Source organism: Vanessa tameamea, chromosome 16, assembly GCF_037043105.1.
Source record: "Vanessa tameamea isolate UH-Manoa-2023 chromosome 16, ilVanTame1 primary haplotype, whole genome shotgun sequence".
NCBI lineage: Eukaryota > Metazoa > Arthropoda > Insecta > Lepidoptera > Nymphalidae > Vanessa > Vanessa tameamea.
Window position 1 is genome coordinate 7,547,774 of NC_087324.1, and position 23,190 is coordinate 7,570,963.

The 23,190-nt window shown below is 31.4% G+C and overlaps 1 protein-coding gene across 5 annotated transcripts in view; it reads left to right on the forward strand.

Moving 5' to 3' along the window:
• Window positions 1-1,795: 1,795 nt before the first annotated feature.
• The window catches only part of LOC113403040 (uncharacterized), a 34,492-nt gene continuing 13,097 nt past the window's right edge, over window positions 1,796-23,190 (forward strand). Inside the window, exons 1-3 of one of the 5 annotated variants that reach the window (XM_026643455.2) lie at window positions 1,796-1,979; window positions 14,902-14,960; window positions 20,233-20,278. In XM_026643455.2, coding sequence (XP_026499240.1) covers window positions 14,940-14,960; window positions 20,233-20,278 — 67 coding nt within the window. In that variant the 5' untranslated portion in view covers window positions 1,796-1,979; window positions 14,902-14,939. Of the gene's footprint in view, window positions 1,980-4,036; window positions 4,228-14,901; window positions 14,961-20,232; window positions 20,279-23,190 lie in introns of those variants that run through there. The other 4 variants (XM_026643459.2, XM_026643456.2, XM_026643458.2 and 1 more) reach the window with 4 other exon arrangements.

Sequence of the window (23,190 nt, forward strand, 5' to 3'; positions counted from 1 at the left end):
GTGAGTTACTAGCAAATCGCATGAAATACGTAAATCTAAGGTTTGTTTATCTTTTTTCCTACTTCCATTGGACTAGACTACTTTCTATTACTAAAGTGTTGTTTCAGCATACAAATACAGCAAACCAACTTATAACTACAATAACAATTTATCATATGTTAACGAAAAACATTTATAGTAAAATATTTTACAACGCATCGTAAACCGCCTTCCTATTTTTAAACTCCTATTATTGGTAGCTTTTTATATTTGACTCTGCCAGTCAAAGTCCCATCAAAATCGGTCCAGCTGTGCTCGCTAAAGCAGGCAGACAGACAAAATTAAAAAAAGAGTTAATTTGATATATGTACCGTGTCTTTTATATATAAACAAGACTGGAAAAAATTATCAAAAACATACTCCTTTGGATCTTCCACAATTAGTGGAGGGGCGGAATCCATTTACTGCACTCGTTCATTATTCGGGTAAGAAATGAGGAGAATAAGCTTCTCTTGTGCCAGTTTCAGTTTCATGTTGCTTGCTAGGACTACACGGGACATAATATAATAGTGCACAAGTGTGTACGCAAACACAGAAGTTAGACAACTAACTGATATTGATACCGCTCATGTATTTTGGTTATTTTCACAGTATTATGTCATATGGTTATAAGGTTGGTATATGATTTTCGCAAACATTTTTATCTTTGCCGTTTCATAAATTCCCATCATTTGTAAAGAATACATTGGTAAAGAAGGCATATTATTCAATACAAGATGATAAAAAAGCGTGGAGTTAATACTTATTGACTTCCAGGCAGGATATATTACATATATAGATATATTATTGTATTTAATTAACATGACTGTATTTTTAAGTGTTGAAAAAGAGTAACTGCTTAGACCGGTTCTTCTCGGTAGAATCTACATTCCGAATTAGTGGTAGCTTTACTTAATATACTCTGTTAAATGATGATTCAAAAGTGGTTGTAAAAGCCTAGTTGAATAAAGTATATTTTGATTTTAGATGCAATCTTAATCTCATAATCCAATAGGAGTCGGCAATTCAAACACGACTTGAAAAAGTTCAGGCACATGATCAACGACTTTTCGAGGCATGAGAGTGCAGACACTTCCAAGTTCCAGTCTCCGGACTGTTACTGAGATTTTTATTTTCTTTACCTTTTCATTTTATTTAATAACAATTTAGCCACTAGATAAAGGAGACAGTCAAGTTTAAAAGACTTACGTGTATATGAACAAACATTCCTCAAATGCAACTATTTTAATAGAAATATTTATATATAATGTATAAAATTAAATATGTTTGTAAACTTAATTTTACGTTCGTCTAATTTTGGTTTTCGTATATTTTGTTCAAGTTAAAATATAAAAAAATCATGTTGCATAGTGTATATATTTTATTAAGAAATTATAGTAATGAAAATGTGCATGCTGTCTGCATAGTTATTAAAATGAATAAATATAGTACCTACTGAATTACTGATGTTTAGCATGTCTCTATGACTAACTAACTCAGTTTTCGAAACCGTCAACTATAATTATTCTATTTTAAGTTAAAAATTTGTAAAAATCTATATTCTGTTTAGTCTCGTCATCGAATATGATAATTTAAGTAATAATATTGAATATTGCAATTTATTAATATATTACATATGGTTAATACTTAATACATCATTAATTTTTCTTGTTTATAAATATTTGCAATCAATATATATATATATTTTAAAATATTAAACGAATATATGTGAAACTAATAGCAACATTTTTAAGTCATACTATTTTTCGGCATGGCAATAACTGAATAATTCAAAATGGCAGAAAAGTGTAGAGAGAATATCGTATCTATTCTATCTTTACGCGACAATAAAATAGTTAGTGACGTGGTGTAACGGAATTGTAGTGAATTTGCAAACAAAATCTTTCTTTCTATATGATTTAAGGACAAGAACGAGTTGCTAAAAAGTCGTGATTTGATAGGTAAGTTTATTTTAAAAGCCGCCCACTACGACAATCTGCTCGCTTTTATCTAAATATTTATGTATTGACTAAGTATTAAGGAAGACAATACCTTTTGATAACTATACAAGTCAACAATAAATGAATAAGCATGCTATATTCCAAACCAAATTCTGAAACGCCTGATTTTAATAGACATCAAGGCACTGCGTATTGGCAGTAAGTTATAATTATCGATTTGACTAATTCATAGTTAATTTAAGTAATTGTAATAATAAAACACAAAGGATTTTTTAAAAATTTCGTTTCAAATTCAAAGTTTATAATAACATTTTCGAAAAGATGTTTTTTTACACGCAATTGAATTCTAGATATTGATTGATAGACACATTAATATCGCTCAAATTGTTCACATTTTAATCATTGAACAATATTTTTTTTACATTACTAAATAAAAAGTCTAAGATTCGTATGTACACATTTTAATAATGTTTAATATATTTAAATCATAACATTTAATATATATTCATCATAATGTTTTCATATTTAGGGAATAATGAAATTTCAACATATTTTGAAATTAATTTTCTACTACCCAAAAGTTTACTAATTATTTGAAGATATATAAAGTAGAGCAGTTTCTCATTAATTTTGTATATTGTAAGGTCATGTGTATAAACCGGACACTTGCCTTATGATTACTAACTATTGTTTTGAAAATTGAGCTATTACATTTTGTTCATTATGAGTTATTAATTTGTGACAGATATGGTAAAGCTGACTGTCAATCACATAATTATGATAAGAAGTATCTGACTTGCGACTAAGTATTTATCAATTGAATACTGAATTAAAGAGAGTGAACAAAAATAATAAATACTATTTTTAATGTACACATGCTGCCAATGCTTCGTTTCATGAAATGTGAAGGCGAGAGACTGAAAATTTCTTGTTTGTTTTATGATTAATTTTAAATGCATTAGAATGTTTTAATGCTGTAAAGTAACTTACAATGTTTTCTCATTAGCAAACTGCTGATGTTTAATATCATTTCATTGCCAAATATAAATTTATATAACAATAAATCTTAAATATTCAATGTAATGTTGCTGAAATACAGTTATCCATTAACCGTTGATGTTTAACATATAAATAGGTTTGATGAATGAAAATTGATGTATTTAATTTAAAACTTATAAAGAGTATCAAAGATAAACAGACTATAAATAAATATAGTATTAAATTAGAAGAACTTTATTTTATTTTTATAATTTGTTTATTAAATAATGCACTACATTTTATATTAAAATAATTAATTTAAATAATATTTCTCTATATTTGTGATACATTCACCAATACAAGTCATGTTTTCTAAAAAATGATACTATATTAACATAATGCTTTAATTTAACATTGCAACGGTATTCAAGATAATTATAAATAAATATTTTAGTAATATTTTTTTATATAGAAACAAAAATATAATTGGTGTTATTTATCATTTAAATAAGTTTACTTAGTTCAGGTAATTAATTAATTTTGAAATAATGTAATTAAATAATTGGAAGATTAAATAATTGAAATTAAATAATAACATTTATTTATTTATTTTGTTTGTAGCACAGAAATTAGCAATTAAACCAATGATGATGAAGATTTTCATGTAACATATTAAAATTTAACATTATACATGTGAAATTAGTTGTATTAACAGTGACATTTTTGCAGAATATCCTTTTATCCTTATTATAAAAAAAATATATAAGATATTTAATTCATAAATTTTACCGACTATTCATAAATTACAATTCTTACAAAATCTGGTATGAATAGATAGTTCTTTCATAAAAAGGGAAACTGATCACAAGTCTGGATAAGGGAAGCAGTGATAGGTGCATAAAAAATATGACTATCGCGAAATTATTCTATTAAAAAGTGGCTATCAGAACACTTCATTTCGACTAGGGTACCGTAAAAAAGCCTGTGTTGCGCGGGCGCCGTTCATCGCAAACATTGCAGTTGAGCTGTGACTCACGGTTGCCCAAAATAACTTGCAAATGGGCGCCGCCTACCGGCCGGGGCGGGCGGATTGATCAGGCTCAGTGGCAGCCGAGCCGCTAGAGAAGCGGTCGACGTGAAACGTGTGAGCCCCGTACTGACACGGGTGGTGGCGGCGCCGGCGCGGGATGCGCCGCCATGCCGGTACGACATCGCGAACTCGGCGACGAGCTCGCACCCCCGGAGCCCAAACGCTGCAGGCATTGCGACGGTACGATTATTTATGTTGGTTTGAGGATATGACTACTCAACTACCATTTATTTAATTTATCTGTACTTTAATATGAGAAAGGTTTGCATTTTTCGAATGATAACACTTTATATATAAAACAATTTTTAATAACTAAAATGAAATAACGATAGGTTTTGTCATGAAAATCTCTTCATTCGATTAATGAAAACTCCCGTGTCTCTTAATTGTTTTCACGCCGCGTTGAGCCACGTGCCCTGTTGTTTACATCGGATACCTGTTCGACTATACGTCCGATATTAATTTACATAATATTATTGAATTTTTAATAACACTCCATTGAGTCATAGTGTCTTAATTCTGTATAAAAGTTACATTTTGCCTTAATATATAACATTTTAAATAAATTCTCAACTTAGTTGGTTTTTATTCTAAGATATTAGGCTACAAATACATTTACAAAAGCCGTAAATAAAAAAACACGAGGTTAATAAATGCATAGCTTAACTCATATTTATTAATATCACTACTTAATTGCCTAGTTTATTCAGTTCCAGTAAGTTTGTTATATTGCTTGCTGCTTATTATGAGATCTTGAGTTTATAATAATCATTTCAGTTAACAATTTTTTTAGATTTAAAAATGATAGGAGAAATAATGGAGGTAACCGACCAAAACTTCTCGCAATCTATTTAATTAATTCTTTAAAACGGTTAATAATCAAAATTCATATTTATATTTTTATATGAAGTTGCAAGTTAATAAGTTGATTTATATATAAAAATCACGTATAAGATTCACATCTAGAACGTTCACACTTGTTGTAAATGCCTCATTTTCAGCTGATACTAATTATATGATACTAAATAAAAATAAAAAATGCTAAAGTAAAACTTACGAATAAAAATGCCAAGATAATTATCAATAAAAAACCCAATATTCGTAGTCTCGGAAGTTTAACGTCTTGCTAGCAAACTAATTAATTAGCGAACCTAAATTTAATCATTAGTTACCATGTTACTGCGCTTTCTTAAACTACATTTAATTACATTACGGTAGTATTTTAACGGGAACGCGATGCAAAGCGTGAAAAGTACTATAAAATGCTAATACGACGTGCGTTAAATTCGGCTAACGGCTTAGTTAAAGAAAATTATCTTTAGAGCTCCCCTTACTCGGTAGGTGATATGTGTCACGGGGCATTGGGAATGAAAAGTGCGTATTATAAATAGGTAGGACTCTCCAGATCCAGCCGCCTTATGTAACGGAAGACTCGTAAACAAATGCAACTCGAATGCCACGCAATCCGCGCATACACATTCTATACTTCACGTAACTTGTCTCTTGCATAATTAGGGCGAACTGCTGAATGCCCTGCCCGTGTGCATTTCATGACGCAGAAATGAATTCAATATGGTATATAATTATTATAATATTTACATAGAATTGTACGAGAGTGTCACTTTTTATTAAGGAATTAGTAATGTTATACATAAGATTTACAATTGAAATGAAAGTACAAAAAAACGCTACTATATATTTTATTGTTTATAATTTTAACTAATATAAATATAAGTCTATAGTTTCCAAAACCAAATCACTATGTGACCGCCGATAACTAATTCGAAAACTTTTTACAATATTATATCAACAATAGCGGAGTAACTTTACAATTAAACTAAATTTAACAAAAAAGAAAACATTTTACTATTTTAAATACCCTGCAGACATTTTTTAAATATTTTCTTAATAATTTATATTAACTTGTAGTACATACTGCATCTTTTTGTCTCTTTTGTACCCTAACGTCCTCTACTTCACTCTGACGGACTCTGGCTGTAAGCTACCCATCTTTTTTGAATAATAAGTAAATTGAATCTTGTGCTGGTTTGGTTGTTTGTTGGTGGTTATAATAAGTTAATTATATTGTTCATTTTATAGAAAAATGAGTGAATTGTATGTGACTATTACATGCACCTAATCAAGCAAGTAATTCGTTTCTTGCCGGATCTTTACAAATTTAGAAGTAGAAACTTCTAAATATGTTTGATTTTTTATACTTACTAAAATTTTAATACTTCGTAAGCTTATTAAATTTTTTTTGTTAATATATTTACATACTACCGACCCGCTACGGCATCGCACGATGTACCCTACAAAACTCGGGAATATTGTAGTTTTTTACCAATGAGAAAAAAAATATAGAATTGTATCAGTTTCCGTAGACTATCCTCTACATACAAACGAACAAATTTTGCCTCTTTATAATATTAGAGTATATGCAAGACAATTTATATATAAACACTGCATCGTTAAATAGCTTAATTTACAGTTAGACTGCAATTTATCTCTCTCGTGTCTACAACTGAAACACCGATGACAAGATCTGAAAACGTTACCTGCATTGTTATTGGATTAGTCACGTTATTTATATACGTTTAAAAGCACGCCACTAGAACGGTTATACCTGGCATCCATTAGGTACGTAGCGCTGTGCAACGCCATGTCGGTCATAGCTCATCTCTCTTGTAACAAATTACATCTCGTCTTCATATCGCTTTTAAAATACAAGACCAAATATAATAGATAATATAAAGCGCCTATGGCGCTACATATCGCTACCTATCGCTAACCGTCACCCTTACCCAACTCAGGTGTTAATTATTATGACTGCGTTCAGAAATGTTGTAGCAGGTGTCGGACGTCCCCCGACGCTCGACGATGCCAATGCCATGCACTGTTGTTACTGATTACAATGACCTGACCACCCCGTGTCGCGACGCTTCAATGCTAGATTATCGTTTTATTGGTCTATATTTGTATTGAAATCGTCTTGCATATTAAAATAGATTACGATTTGATTTTTTAAGAGTATTTACAGTTTTGTGATTGAAAATGTTATCATTGAAGGAATATAGGTATTAACTAACAAGATTGGTTTTTACGAGTAATGTTGTAAAAAAACGTATTTAAACTAAGTAATTATTACTATTGCCATTATATACTAAACGAAATTAATTCTTTGAATGTACATACACTAACCTTTTCTGTGCGTAAACCGTTGATCTAAATATTTGTTTTGCGTTCTTCGAAGCTTTTGTTTAACTTTACAAGAAACTTTATAGCCCCTTGCCCTGACATTGATCTATGCTTCAAAACAAAAAAATAGTTTATCATGGTTTTTTTTTTCAAACAAATAACTCACAAAAGTTGCTATTCGAGTTAACGTATTTCTTTATTGACAACATGTTTTGTCAGATCGTAAATAGGCCGTGACTACAGACATTTTCTCGCTTTTGATGACGGCCCTAGTATAAAAGTCGTGAATTTCCATCCAAGAAAATGAATCTATTTATGCGGCTCGCGTTGGCGTATGGGTTGTAGGTAATTCTGTCGCACATAAGAACGGAATGTTTGTTTTGAGGAATCGCAAACAAACGCATTATTATTCGCAGAAATTAAGCAGTGTTTCATTATGTAGTTAGAATGCCGATGATGAAAAACAATCGCTTACCATCCTTTCCTGCAGCTCTCAACTCAACGTGCTTGGTTTTTATAATCCATTAAATATTTATTATATTTAAAATCCAGTCATTCCGATATATCTACATTTACGAATTCATTCAACTAGTTCAAATTTATTCATGACATATGTAACATTTTAATTTATTTTTGGGTTTATGAGTAAGTATTGTATTGAATCGGATATTTTTGACTAAAACCTTTAAATGTTTTAATTTTCAAAAAAATATATTTTCCAGACAATATATTTCCAGTAATTTTATAACATAACATGTACAGCGGTTCTGTTTGGGTTGTATTAATATACTTCGGCTACGGTATTCATTAAATTATTATTGTTATTGTTTATATTGTGATTGTCCCGCGTTACAGGACAGCGTTCAACAGTTTATGGGTGGCAGTTAAATATACCCGTCTCGGTTTGTTACAAATAGAATTTTGGCACTGGGTGTCTGTGGTTGTGTAATTCATATGTAAACCACTTGTATAATTTAAACTACGTTTTTCGTGTAAGTTCAAATTCTTTCGCTATGATAAATAAAGAAAATAATAAGTTTCGAAATTAAGACGTTTTATATATTTTCTGTTACAATTAATTAAAGGCTCCTATGCATACACCGCACACCTGTTGTACCCTTTGTTTACTAATTATAATTAAATACTCGAATTAATATAAATGTCACGTCACTATTTAATTACACGTAATCCATTATTTATTTATTTTGCGGCATGCTCTAAAGACTAACTAATGGTATTCATTAAAAACTACGTAATTCTTTTTTTCTTAGTCTCAGCGATAAATGATTTTATATTTTTTTACAAATAACCTTAGGTTTTTTTTTAAATTTTGTGTACGTAGGCGGACTGGCAAATGAGCCACCAGATGGTAAGTGGTTACCCCGGCTCATAGTTGTTGCTACTTTAAGAAATATTATTAATTCCTCATATTACCAATGCTACCAAACTTAGGAGCTAAGATGTCTTGTACCTGTAGTTACACTGGTTCGCTCAGCAACTAAGTATTGCTATTTGGACGTAGAATATATAAGTGTGTAGGTACCTATCTAGACGGGCTTGCAAGAATATTGCCTGCTTGTGTCTTATGAAACGGTTTTACATCAAAAAAACAAACTGTTAAGTAAAAAATAAAATGAATAAGTAATCTATATAACCAAATTGTAAATTATAACTATAAAAAACTAGTTGTTTTTAACGCTATCGACATGGGAGCGTAATTAGTCGCTCTCATTCTAAATCCACCTTGACCTCGTTGTGTTGCTTTACGATGTACTATCCAGTTTTATTCTTTTCTTTCTAAACACAACTCGTAAAACGGCAGGTGGAAGTTTTGTCGGAACATTATAAATCTTCATACTAAAAATATGTACGACACTGATTAAAATAACATAATACTTTCAGCTTAGAAAAATACATCCAAAACAGACGTTACCTAAAACAGTGTTTGAAATACTATTGCTATAATGATGAACTTAATTTTATAAACAATTGCTTCAGAAGCAAATGTGAATTATGAACTCGTATAGAACAATTGATCGAAAGTGATTAAGAATAACTAGAGACGTCTTCTGCGTTTTACTAAATGCTGAATATATGATATATATGTAATTAAAAATATAAGAAAAGAATCTTTGGTGTTATATCTCTAGTTGTACATAACAATGGTAGTCCCTCTGTCAGTTTACTGCCAAATTCATTACCGATTGAGACACAAACTTATGGTACTAATATGTTGGCTACCGAGCCACGAACGTATATTATGATTAACGGTGGGGTGTCGTCGAACGCGATTAACTCAAGGTGTGACCACGTAAACCGTATTACCGTTATCGTCGACAGCATCTTGGACCTGTGTCAACTGCCCGCTGACTACTTACACTTTCGTTTTCGACTCATTCCTTATCTCTTTTAATACTGTAATAACGTTGAACCTTTTATGTTATTTTTCATTTTTTAATACTGCCAACGTTTTGAGTATAACTATGTACTGTTAACATAACCATTCCCCGAAGCCCAAACACGCTTAGAAGCTAAGATATTTGGCAAACGTATGAACCAGTCCAATAAGAGATTGGAATGCTTGGAGAGCATGTCCATATAACTCCATACATTTAATTTATCGGGGCATCGAAATAAATCGAGCTCTTAACACACTACACGATATACAGAATAATCTGCTCGTCATTCTCCAAGTATTTAATCTTTTGTTAATAATTATCTGATTTTATCATCTACGTTAATCTTAAAGTTTAAGCAATTTTTATTTTTTACAAGACTACATTTTTTTTTGTATTACATTCACTAATTTTGTAATGAGACATTTTAGCCTATATTGCTATTTAGATTTTAATTTTATTGTTTTAATTTTTGTATTAATTGAGACAGGTTGTTGTTATTTGTCATTGTTTCTTATTATCAATTTATCTATTGTTGTAAAGCATAACATTTCAGTTACATAATAATAAACAACTGATAACTTCAAGTTATTTTTTTACTTATTAGTTTCTATATTCATGATTCACTTTTAAGTATGCATACTTAAAAGTGAATTATGAATATAGATTACACCATATTTTTGCCCAAAGCAAAGATGTAGTAGTATCTCAAAATTTAACGATAGTTGAAATTTTGGATGTGTATACTAGAAACATTAAGTTCTTTCAAGATTTAACATTTTATGTCAGATCGACTAATTAAATGCATTTTATAATCCAACCCTGTAGTGTATTTAAATATACCATTTTAGAATCTTGAGTAGATACGCCAACTTTTAAAATAACCTGCCATTGTAACGTAGGTGTAGGCACAGCGTATAATTTTTAGTATATTTTTTTCGAAATAATGTTAGCAAAACGTGATTTTTAGTAGTGGGCATAAAACGGAATACAACCTGGATTCATTACTAGCCAAAAGTAAAACTCAAACTCAAAATTCCTTTATTCAACATAGAAGCATCACACTTACTTATTGATGGTCAAATTAAACACTACCACCGGTTCGGAAAAGTAACACCCTGACCTGAGAAGAACCGGCGTAAGAAACTCAGCGGGTCTTTTTTGTCAAATAACATTGTAAAAGGGGTGTTTTACAAAGAATACGCTATAAACGTAAAAAAATGTTTTAAAAGACATACGTGACAAGAGAACAACGCTGCGGTGCGTGTGTGCGCTGTCTTTGGCTGGTTTCTGGTATTATAGATTGTATGTTTAAAAGATTTAACCGTCACATTAGACACCTGTTCTTGCTGAAACACACACATTTTTAAAATATGCAAGAAGTAGTTGTTTAAACTACTATATTCATAATTAATACCGTGGAAAACCGAAAGATATAGCCAAAAATGTTTTCAAGGCTTACGCGAATAATGTCTTGCCACAGCAGTTACTTTTTCTGAAAACGAAGCTTTCGAAGGATGATGATCAATAAAGTATTCTTACTCTTTTTCCACCTACTAATACGTGTAATATTTGTGAATGAATAATATACGCAATGTTAAAATTAATTTAATAATCTTAATATTCACTAGCTAACGTCAGTTCACTGATCAATAGTAATCTCCATTTTGGCAAACGCAGTGCATGGTCACAAGCACAACTCGCAGTGATAATAATTAATTAACAACACATATTGTACAGGTTAATAAACGTATGATGTTTGATGCCAATTATCTATAATTCATTCTTCAATTGATTAACTTTAACCAAATTACACGTGTGACCTTATTTATAGCGAGATACTTTCTCGTAGGCGAAGGAAATGCTGTTCTTTTTATGGATTTTTGTTTCTTTTTTTATTAATCCGATAAAAAATATCCATAAATATTTACGTCACTATATGGGAACAATTCAGTAATTTCCTTGAGACGCGACACCAAATATTGGCCAAATATATTTTATTTTTTGAAAAGGCGTGGCTCTGTTACAGTTCTTTCGTACGTATATAGTTCTTGAAACAACTGAAGAAATTGAAATATGCTCTCCTAATTATAAGTAAGGACACATTTTTATTGCCACGTGATTCCGCGAGGGTCGCGTATAGCCATCTCATCTCACCTCATTTTTAAACTCTGTGTAATAATAAAACCGATGAAACAATCCGCACATCTACGTAAGTTACGTTTAATATATTTAAATTTAACAAATAAACAGGTGTGAGAAGTCTACCCAATTTAGATACGATAATTTCATATTTGTGACTCAGTTAAGTAGTACGAATGCTTTTGCGTAATAATAAATATATAATATATTGAATTTAGAAAACGATCGTGAGCATCATCGCATGTGCATTATTTACAATATGAAAATAGGTCGACGGCAAATATTTGTCTGCTTCTTTAAAATTCACTAATAAAAGACGTATTATAAAGTAGTAGCTAATTTCGGGAGACTTTTAATTTTGCACCGTGCACCGTGCATACGTGTACGTGTCTGCCGGAAATTCTGAGTTTGTTTAGGTTGCAGATTTATTTTTGTATTTTTGGTGTCGTCTCAGAACATCTTCCACTTTAACCGTTCCGCGACGTCGACGGCCGGGGGCGTTTGGCTCTTGATGACGTGAATTTCGCAATCTCTTGCATTATACGTATAGTATTGCATTGGCCGACGGAGATATGATTTTTATTGCTTTGTATATCCGATAATTTTCATTAATTAAGGTTCATACGTTACAATGCGTGTTAAATGGGTTTATAACTTTTTCTTTCCACGCATAAATTTCATATTTCTTCAAACTACTAAAAAACCCAAATCATGGTATCTATTAACTGTAAGGCTATATTTTTTATTTTAACATATACATATTTAAATATATTTTTTACGGTACAGTTTGAAGAAAACGATTGCCTTTACAAATAAGTTGCAACATTTACTAATAATTCTATTCTATTCTTAACACAGCGGGATATTATTTAAAGATTACAAACAACGGGTAAATAAATGTTGTAGACGCATATTGTATCTTAAAGTGTACGAAACTATGAAAGCGTGTAAAAAATACTAGTGGTCTAAAATAACTGTTACTTTATGCACCTGTCACTTGAGCACGTCCAAGATAAACAATTTCACGCCTCCATTCAATTTTGTTGCTACTTTTGCAATTGCAAGCGATTAAATGTTCTTATCTCAGATTCAGTAATAATTTTGATTAAAAAGACTCGTCATGGAATTACCAAGATATATTCTGATGCAGCTTTAAAAAACGAATGTGTATTATAATAGTAAGTAGTGGTTGTTTTATAATGAAGCGTAAGATTTGTTTCTCCTTAGATGTTTTACGTTTACGCTTTTTATATATTTATTGTGGTAGGTTAAACCGAGTGAAATAATGATTTCTTTGATTAACTCACTGCTCCGCTCCCGACTTTGTTCGCGAGTAATTTAGGTGCGCGATTAAATGAGGTATACAATGCATTAGTTATCACCGGGTCTATTATAATACGCCGATATTAGCTAAACGATAAACGCCTCGCTACCAAATACTAACTGGTAATCAGTCAACAGTCGGTGTACATTTTTTTACAGTTGGTGTTCTTGTCGTGTGAGAAAAAATAAAAATCTAATTGGTTACTTGTATAAAATAACGACTACAAAAACAAGGCACTTATTTAATAATAAAAGTGTAGGTTATATTAATAAACAATAAAAACACAGTTCCTTGAAATATACTTATTTTATGTACTCAGGGTAAGGAGGAAAAATTAACGCTGATAGCGTAAAGCGATGTCAAATACAATAAGTTTTAATTTAAATAATTAAACATCCATCTGTATGGAAAGCGATGAAAACGACGATGACCATACGAGAAGTCGTCTACGAACCTCAACATAGTTGCAAGTTGGCGGCCAGACGTTACCGTTCAAAATGCCAACTTGGGTCACGTAATGCACATTAGTTAGGCCTGAATTCACGTTCCTTGGTACACAGCCAGAATGACCGATCCTTTTAGCTTGTCGATACGACGGTGAGCATAGCGAGACTTGCACGAAATAATGTCAGTAGAGAGATTAACGAACCTGATTCGCCTGACCTATAAAATAAATGAAAATTAATTAAATAAAGCATTAGCGTTAGCATTACATTTGAATTTATATTATTTGATTTATGATGCGTTTTTAAATTAGTATCTATTATAAGATTAGACTTCAAGTCACTGTTTTACAAGACAATTATTTTTTAGAACGGATATTTTAATAAATTTACATAAATGTGTTAAAAATAATGATATACATCATACAATATTATTGAGAATCATGAATGTGTGTTGATTTATTGTGCTGTTGTAAATATCTTTGTAAAAGTCTAAGTAACCTTGTGGAACCCATGCGTGCTGAGGGTTAGTTTACGACGCAGTGCGCGTGGGCCGGCCGTATCGCCGTCGCTGGCGTAGTGTATTTGACGTGCCTGTCAAACTTGTTTACCCACCGTTTGTCTATTCCTGTGCAATTACTATTTAGTGATGTATTATTGTATAATGCGAGCCGAGTATTTCTGTTAAGTTTGCTCCATTGTACACAAGGAATATCATGTTATATTGTATTAACTGCCCGACAAGAATAATCTGTATTCAAGTTGTAGTAGTATTACAGACACTATTGTATGAACTGAAAAAAAAAACCAAATGCATTGTAGTCAAATTATTTATACTATAATATGCGGATGAGTTAACGCGTGACTTGGAAACCTTGGAAAATTCCTATTACCTGAAAGTTACCTTATCAACTGAGGGTAAATAAAATTTACAACTTATAACTGATATATATATAAAGTGTGGTAGTAAGTATTCTTACTTAATTTTTATAAATATTAATTATAAACGTAGAGGCGTTTATAATTAATATGTATAAGAAGTTATTCACACTATATTATATGTATCCAAGAGTAAATAAAAAAATACAATTAATGTTTAAGTATTAATATTGTATACTTTTGTGAATGTTAAACAATACTACTTTATCATAATTATATTTGTATAGTCTTCTGTAGTAATGTTTGCTTCAGTTTAGATCAACCTTTGTTTACATCGTATAGACGTATGTATGTATATATGCTTGTATGTACAATGTTATGTTAGCCATAATTCTCAAAGTATGTACTTACGTTCCAGTTTAAACTTTAGCTCTGGTTGCAGCGGTACTAATTGTATATTCTATACTTTCAGGTAATTAACCTTCACGTTCCTCTTTACCGATTGGCTAAATGCTTGGCAACAACAGATCGGTGAGTTCAGAGACAAACATTAGATAATTAGGGTTGCAGTGATAATCGTGGGCTTGGACATAAACATGTTGTCAATGATACAACTATTTGTTTCGTCTGTATGTTAAGATGTCGCTTTGTGTACTTTCAAATATTCATTATCTTAATGTCCAAATGGATTAATTATAGAATACATGACAAGAAAGAATAAGACTCATGTCTGCTATGTGTTCGTTCGTCTGTCAGATTGACATGTTGTATTCAATTGTGCATGCAGTTACTTATTTTAAATATAAGCTTTTTTATATACAGTTTTCAAAGGTGGAAGTTATCTGTGGTATGTTATTAGCTCATCTTAGCATCAATTTACTTTTTTATTTCTGCTACTGCCTACTAGTTTGAAATATAAATTCACAGTTAGTGAACGTTAACTTATTATTACAGGAAATTAGTAAACAGAATTTTCTTTCCTTTTTAAATTAAATATTTTAAATAATTTGAGTGTCTAATTTTTACAGCAGCTAGCATTACATTAATAATGTAAGTAAGATAATATTACAAACAATGTATACGTTCAAAAACATTGTTGAAACATTTATTTTGTTATATCTGTGATTATGTTAAAACAATTCAATTATGAAGTATATCTGAGTTGAGTTGAGTTGTTAGTTTATTTAAGTTAAATAAAATAAATGAAAATCTGCATATCTGTTTAATAAAGGTGTACAGTAACCTAATAACATGATATCAAATTGTACACGTGAGATGATTTTAATATTCGTTGCTATGTTAGTTCTGTGCAATTCGGCATACGCCTACTGTTGAAAAATTACAGTCGTCAAGCGTGAAATTTTCTAACTTTTATGATCTCCACGAGTATTATGAACTGTTATAATGTTTGTGGCTTTAGTATCGGTGTCGAGGTAATTACTCCGTTTTATATTCGTTTAATGTTCACTTTTTACATATTGTTTTCACCATCGTTCGTTTAGTTTAGCTTGTAATATACATACAATAACTAACTTTATCGTTAATTAATGATATTCATTGAATATTAATATTGTAACTTCATTCTGATATTAAGAAATATCACGTGACCTGCAAAGCGTGTGGTATATAGCATATTTTAATAGGTTCTTGTTTTTCGCGTCTCAGAAATAGACACGTCCACCACTTTGCTAAATAATAAGAAAAAGCTCGGGATTGGCCGTGTACGAAATGACCATCCTCATCAATCAGCTGCTTGGAATGAGTCCAAGATTTTTTCCACGTTTAGGTTTCGTAGTTTAGTTCAATAATTCTACTAGCGCTTGTCTTCCTCGCATAACTTTGTCGAATATATATTTTTTACGTATACCGTATTGTTATATTTATCTTTATGAACTATAAAAAAAAACCTATTTACGAGGAGGAACTATAAAGATCATGCTCTTTAAAATTGGTAAAACATCTCGTTTAGTAAATAAGACAAATATAACGAATTCTGAATTACTATTAAGTGTAATTCTTGTTTATCGTCGTAGGTATTCGTATCATCAAGTTAATGTTAAAAAGAGAAAAGTATCATTTATTTCTATGGGTTAATTCGCGCATAAATTACAACAAATGAATGCAGTACTTTTACAACATACTTATAATTTTAGATTGATACTGCACTAATAAAGTTAAAAACAAACAATATATATGAACAAATATTCTAAAACTTTGTACAAATTAATTGTATCCGAAAGTAGGCGACAGGAAAGTCTGTGACAGTGTTTAATTAATATATATATATATATATATCTGGTTTGGAATGTTGGGATGTCACAATAAGTGATTTTAAGTTTATATTTGTAACATATTATTTATCTTGAGAAACAAACGATGAAGTCATTTTCCACATACATATATTTCTAGATAAGTTTGATTAGTAATAACAGAGATATTAAAAGCTTTTTAAAAAAGAACTCAAGCGTTAGAAAATATCCGTAGGGCGTGTATTTGAGTTGGGTGATAAATGGTTTAAAATGGGCGGCGTGATAGCTTGGCGCGGGATTACTATTATTGATTCAATTATTTGTTTATAACTAATATGCTTAAAAAGCATAACTATAATTGAGCGAATACGAGGTTGCTCGCTTCTCGTCTATTTCGGGATTGTAAATACATGGATGTTTTTATGTTTCTTCTTCGCTTCTCGTTTGTTCTCGCTTACTCTGTCAAACGATACATCCGATGTTCATGGAAATGACACAAATGTAAAATTATTAAATCCACAACATCGCGATTTTTAAGACATTTTCTGCCTCGCACAACCACTCTGTGGAACCAGCTTTCGCCGGCGGTTTTCCGAACCAATACGACTTGGGAATCTTCAAGAAAAGAGCGTACTCTTTCCTGAAAGGCCGGCAACGCACCTGCAAGCCCCCCGGTGTTGCAGATGTCCATGGGCGGTGGTAGTCTCATTCTCGTTTGCCACCTCAAAAAAAAATTTGTAATTTTCCAATTTGCAAATATCATATCATATTTATTTCTAAATGAACAGAGTAATGATAGTAATGACCATGTTTTGAATGTTGCCCGGTTATTTTCGAAGCTGTTGACCGACGCTAATAGTATTTCTGTATTATCGATGTCACGAAAAGTTTTTAGGCATTCGAATGAAGCGTTCACGACACCTTTACGCAATTCCTGTCTCAAGCTTTCACGCTTGCCAAGGTGCTACGTCATCACAATCCTTCGGCTGAGCGAAAGTATTCCACCAGTCGTTTGAAATTTAGACTAATTTTCTACGAAAATTAAATACACGTCAAGAAAACACCTCAGATGACAGGTATACTGACCCAATTTATCACAAACTCATTTTTTGCCACGTGTACTACTTCTACAAAGAGGAACTTTATTATTTGTAAAATATATTTTTAGGATTTCGTTAATATATTTGAAAAACTGTTATAGAAACAAACTAAAGGAAGATGTCTAATTACCTACGCCTAATATAAACTATTAATAAATTTTATTTAAAAAATAAAATCATAAGAGTCTAATTTGATTGTTAGATTATGACTGGTCACATCTCATAGGCGCTTTCTTCCTCGTCGGTGAGGGCGGCCGTTGAACTTTTGCTCCTTATTTAGATAGAAGTGGAGACGACGACCGACAGACGTTTCTGTACCCAATCCGCAAAATTCGTTTGACCGCTTCCGCAATCTGTGCCGAATCTATCCCCTAACTTCACCTCATTTTGGTTACCAGTACATTATTGTCTGTCAAGTAACTCTAAATGTAAAATAGATCAAGTAAATTCTTAACGATCGAAGTAAATGTAATCCATGGAACAGTAATACTAAAAATATCTTGGATAACAATATCGGCAAAAATCTTTCAATAATAAAAATTCGATCTAGGTTCCTAATAATGCCCTTTGAGACAGTGAATATTGCGTGGTTTTCCCACTTATCTTTAGGTCAAAGGTATAGATCAAAGTAATCAAAGATTTATAATGGCAATAGTCGCAAAACTCGACAGTGCAATACTCCAAGGCGTCGTTTTGATGAAGTTCAGAAATAGAACCCCGGAAGCGTCCGAGCGACCCGTTTGGTATGTTCAACGTTGACCTAAAACAGAACTCGCTTTGCTCGTTTGTTATTCGCATGTCCCACCCAGCCGCCTAGCTTATATACGTTTATCGTACAACTTTTGTGTATCATATTTTTTTTATAACAACACTTTTTTGTCAGTAGGAAGGATTGTCATAAGTGACTGAACTTTGTTCAGTACCATTTGACCAAAAATTATAAGCGATGGGTTCTTTTTTTTCATTATTTTAGAAAATCAATGCAAATAGTAATAGCTTGCTTTTGTATCGTATCGTCCCGCGGCACAATGCCAAAGCGTGAGGAATCGTACCGCACGTACAGGAAGACAGATGAATGGAAAGCATCACGTGCGACCATCTTTTACGTGGAACGATACTGTTTTAAAGAAATCTCAGAAGCTTATCTCTGAAGAAGAAATACTATCATACACCAATATCATAAAAACAAATATGAAGTCATTGATTCATTTAAAGAGGGTTTATTAGGTGTAGATCCCGAGTTGCTCGGTTCAAATTGAGAGTCGGACAATAACATATATTGGCTTTTTCTATCTAAGGAAAGCAAAGTAGAAAAAATAGTAACTCGGATTTACGAATGGCCTGTAATACGCTCAGTCCTCTGACTGATTCGCTAATTATCGGGTTGCCGTCCCATCGGAAAAGAGTTAGGGAATAAATAGCACCTGTATTTGTACGCTCGTACTGATCACCTGCGCAGAGGGCTAATCTTTGAGATTGGCACCCGTTACCGAAAATTAGTACATAATTATAAATTAAAAGATTTATTTATATCGTCTTTCTTGATACTACAGAATTTTATTGATAAATTCAATGTTCGCTGATTCCATTTCCTAATATGATTTTAATTTATTAATATAATAAACATATAGAGTAAAATCAAACAATCAACGAAGTAGATCAACATTCTGTAACCTTATATGTAAAAATATATTGTATATTTATGCTTCTTAATGTACAATACAATTTATTTAGGTAACGGTACCGATGTAAGCGTATATGGTATAATTTATATGATGACGATATAAAAAATATATTTAAACTACCTAGTAATCTTATTAATGATATTTGTAATAATAATAATGATAATTGCAGCCAGTTGCAAATAAATCTCGCTATGCCTATTCGTAGCATCAAGATGTCTCAATGTTATCGTATAAATAAAAGGTTAGATTATTTTCTAAAATATTTACCAATGCATGAAGCGTTAGTAAATATTTTAGAAAATAAACTACTAAGATAGTGTTTTATGAAAATAAAAATCTTTAACAGGTTGACGTATAATTCAGCAATTTGTTTCTTTGTAATCGCGACATCGTTTTAAAAGCTGCCAAAAAGTGAATTTTATTGTGCCACCCATTGCTTTTTGTCCTGAGTGAAAAATAATCAAATTTATGAGTTTTTAAAATAATTACGTCGCTAGATGTGTTCAGTTGCCAGTGATAGTTAAGCCACGTTTACCTTGGGACACGTATAACCGCTTTGGGAAGGCCAAAATTGTGCTGCAACTTCTTATCTTTATTTCTCTATGCTTTTCAAATAATATAATATTAGAGGCTAATTATATTCCTCCAGTAGATAGATACTAACACGCTTTTTTATATTTCGTTTATTACTTATGCACTTCATTTACGTAGTTGGCATGTTCAATATCAATAGAAATTTTTACTAACATTTTTCGTCTTTCTGTTACAGGCCTTTACTCATAAAGGAATTGAAATGAAGATTTTGAAAGTCTCAGGTTAGGTGTATGATTTTATGTATAAACTTTTTAATATAAATTATTTTCTATATATAATTGGCAACAATTTCGTATCAATCGGTTTCGTGTTAATTAATTACACATTTCCTACATTTGACACCTCAGATTTTAACTCGAATTTTACGGATAATTTAAGTATTAATTACTGTGTCAGTAAGCCAAAATAATTTATTGCTGAAGGGTCAATTGAATTTATATATTCAAAATTGAATGCTTCCATAAAATCTTTAATAAGAAATATAAGAACAGGCGTATCAGTATGATTAGCTATTTATAAAACTTGTAGTATGCAATCTGGGTATCAGTATTGATATCCAACGATGGCTTGTTCTAACCGATGTAAGTTGTTTCCTACATTTTCATTATCTTATCATCCTGGTGTCTAGTATTCAAAATTCTAGTAACATACTGGTTCAGTTGTCTTCTATGATATAAAATTGTGAAAAAGCTTTTAAATATTTTCCATGAAAAAGAACTCTTTCGTATTTATTAATAACATAAATACTCATGTATGTATTCTTAGATATAAACCAAGCAGTAAATTATTTTTTATTGCACTCACACATAATTGAGTTGAAATAGACAGTGGTCCGCGACCAGGAAATATTTTGGTATTTTTACCAATAGACGTAGACGCAGAAGCTTAGAATTGCGTAAAATATTAAACCACTAATATAGCTGCTGTTACGACTACAGAATTAATATTATTTTAGAATATACAGAATAATACGATGGCAAAGTCAAGGGCATAATATATTATCATAATAGACGTGGGAGAAACTAATACTTTATTAACTAAATATATAGCGAGTGTGTATGATATTTAACATATTTTTTTCTCTTTATATTACGTAACTTCTCTTTTCTCTTAAATTAGATGACAGCATCGAGTCATTATTTTTGTGGAATTTTAACACAGTTGGCATTCAAAATCGATTTAAATTGTGAGAAAAAAAATGCGCCGTGGCGTTTATTTGTCTTAAGTTTATTTAAAGATTTCAGCATTTATAACAATAGACGAAAATTAAAAAAATACTTTTATAAACGATCTATAGACAGTAATTATATACTTAATATATACTTATACAACACTAAACTTTAAAAAACCATTATTTATACTTCTGAATCTGATACGAAAGTAAAATCCTTGGCAGAATCGTTGCACTAAATACTAAATTAATGCTCCAATGGAAACACGATTCCAAAGACGTGCATTCAATTCAGATCAAATAGATTAGACTATTCACGTAACAGAGATATAGGTACAAGGAAAAATGCTTATATTAGTAAGGTATCAAATAAATATCTTGTTGGAAATGTAATGTTACTAAGTATGACAACCGGTGAGTATTTAAAATCCTTGCAATCTAGTTTTGTACCATGTGAGGTTAGCACAGGTGCACGATTATCATGTAATAATTATTGTTACATGCTCGACCGTTCAACACTGTTCTATCACTGATAATAAATCTTTCTCGTGTGATATATTAAGAAAATATGTTGAAGTTTTTTCTTTGTTTATAATCTGTTGTTATGTTTCCATTTACGTGGGCGCCGCATGCCGCCAGTTGCGTAACGGGCGAGCTATCACACTGTATGTACATTTATTGCGAATGCTAGAAGTGGAGTAATTCTGTGTGTTTTTACAGCTGCAATTCGGTATAGGCAAATCTGGGTGTAGCTCTAACTGTTTTCCGACGATAAACAGACGGCCGCTGTTGCCGACTCGCTGAAAACATCCTTTTACGTCATCACTCCGTTATGGTTTCAGCTACGAATTATTCTAAGCTGTCTTTCAAGACAATACCATCTTGTTTAGATAGCTGTTTCGTAGGCAAATACATATATCATAATCAGTAACAGTTTAAGATGCTCGGTGCAGTAACGACCGTAAACATAGGAAATTTATAAACCTACACATACGTACATAAAAATTCAGTGGTGCGATTAAGAAGCACTATATATTTAATTTTTGATTTATATAATTTAATTTAAATTATTTTTTTTATTAATACGTTGTTATAATACAAAATAATTTATTAAAATGTATTGTACACGCTTAGTGTTGCTTGCGATTCATTCATCGGCTTACAAAGTCAATTGAGATCCGAATTTAGCCTAGCGCAGAAAGCCAAATCTATATTGTGTTGTGCAACAGGCAGCCCGTCTCTGAACTGCTGTCTATCATTCCGATTAACGATATAGGTAATATGAAATGTAAGTAATTTATCATTCTTGGTTTTGTGCATTCGGACTCCCACTATATTTAATGTATGCGTTTTTAGTTAAATATTCAGTTTTAATTAGAATTTATTTGAATCGTAAAGCTGCCACAATATTTCCTAGAGAATATAGGTCACTCCACAATCTTTTATTTAAATCTGAAATAATTTTAAGACACATTTCACAGTGAATAAGTGTTCATGGTAAAGATGCTGTTTTTACTTGTGTATCTGAGCGACAAGTCTAGCAGCGGGCATTGCGCGGAACGAGGTCACTCGCCTGTTGTTTTCGAGATTTGTCCCACAAATCATATTTAGCTTAACGCTGTGAACTGACGAGACCATTGTTGTTTAATGAAAGTGTAACAAACAAGAACTGTCCTGAGTTCCATAATCTATATGATCGCAACATTTTTTATTGCATACAATTGTATTCGTTCTGCAGGTATACCTCACATTCTCAAATTCGTTAAACTATTAAACTTGCTATATACGTACTTCACCAAATTTGAATTTAATATAATCTGCTCTAATTATAAAATCTAGATTATTGTACAAAAAATGACTTTTGAAAAATAACGACTTGTTGAGAATAACGCTTTACCGTTATTAACTTTCATATTCTATTCGTATCATGATGGCAGTACATACAAGTCTGTTTTATTAATT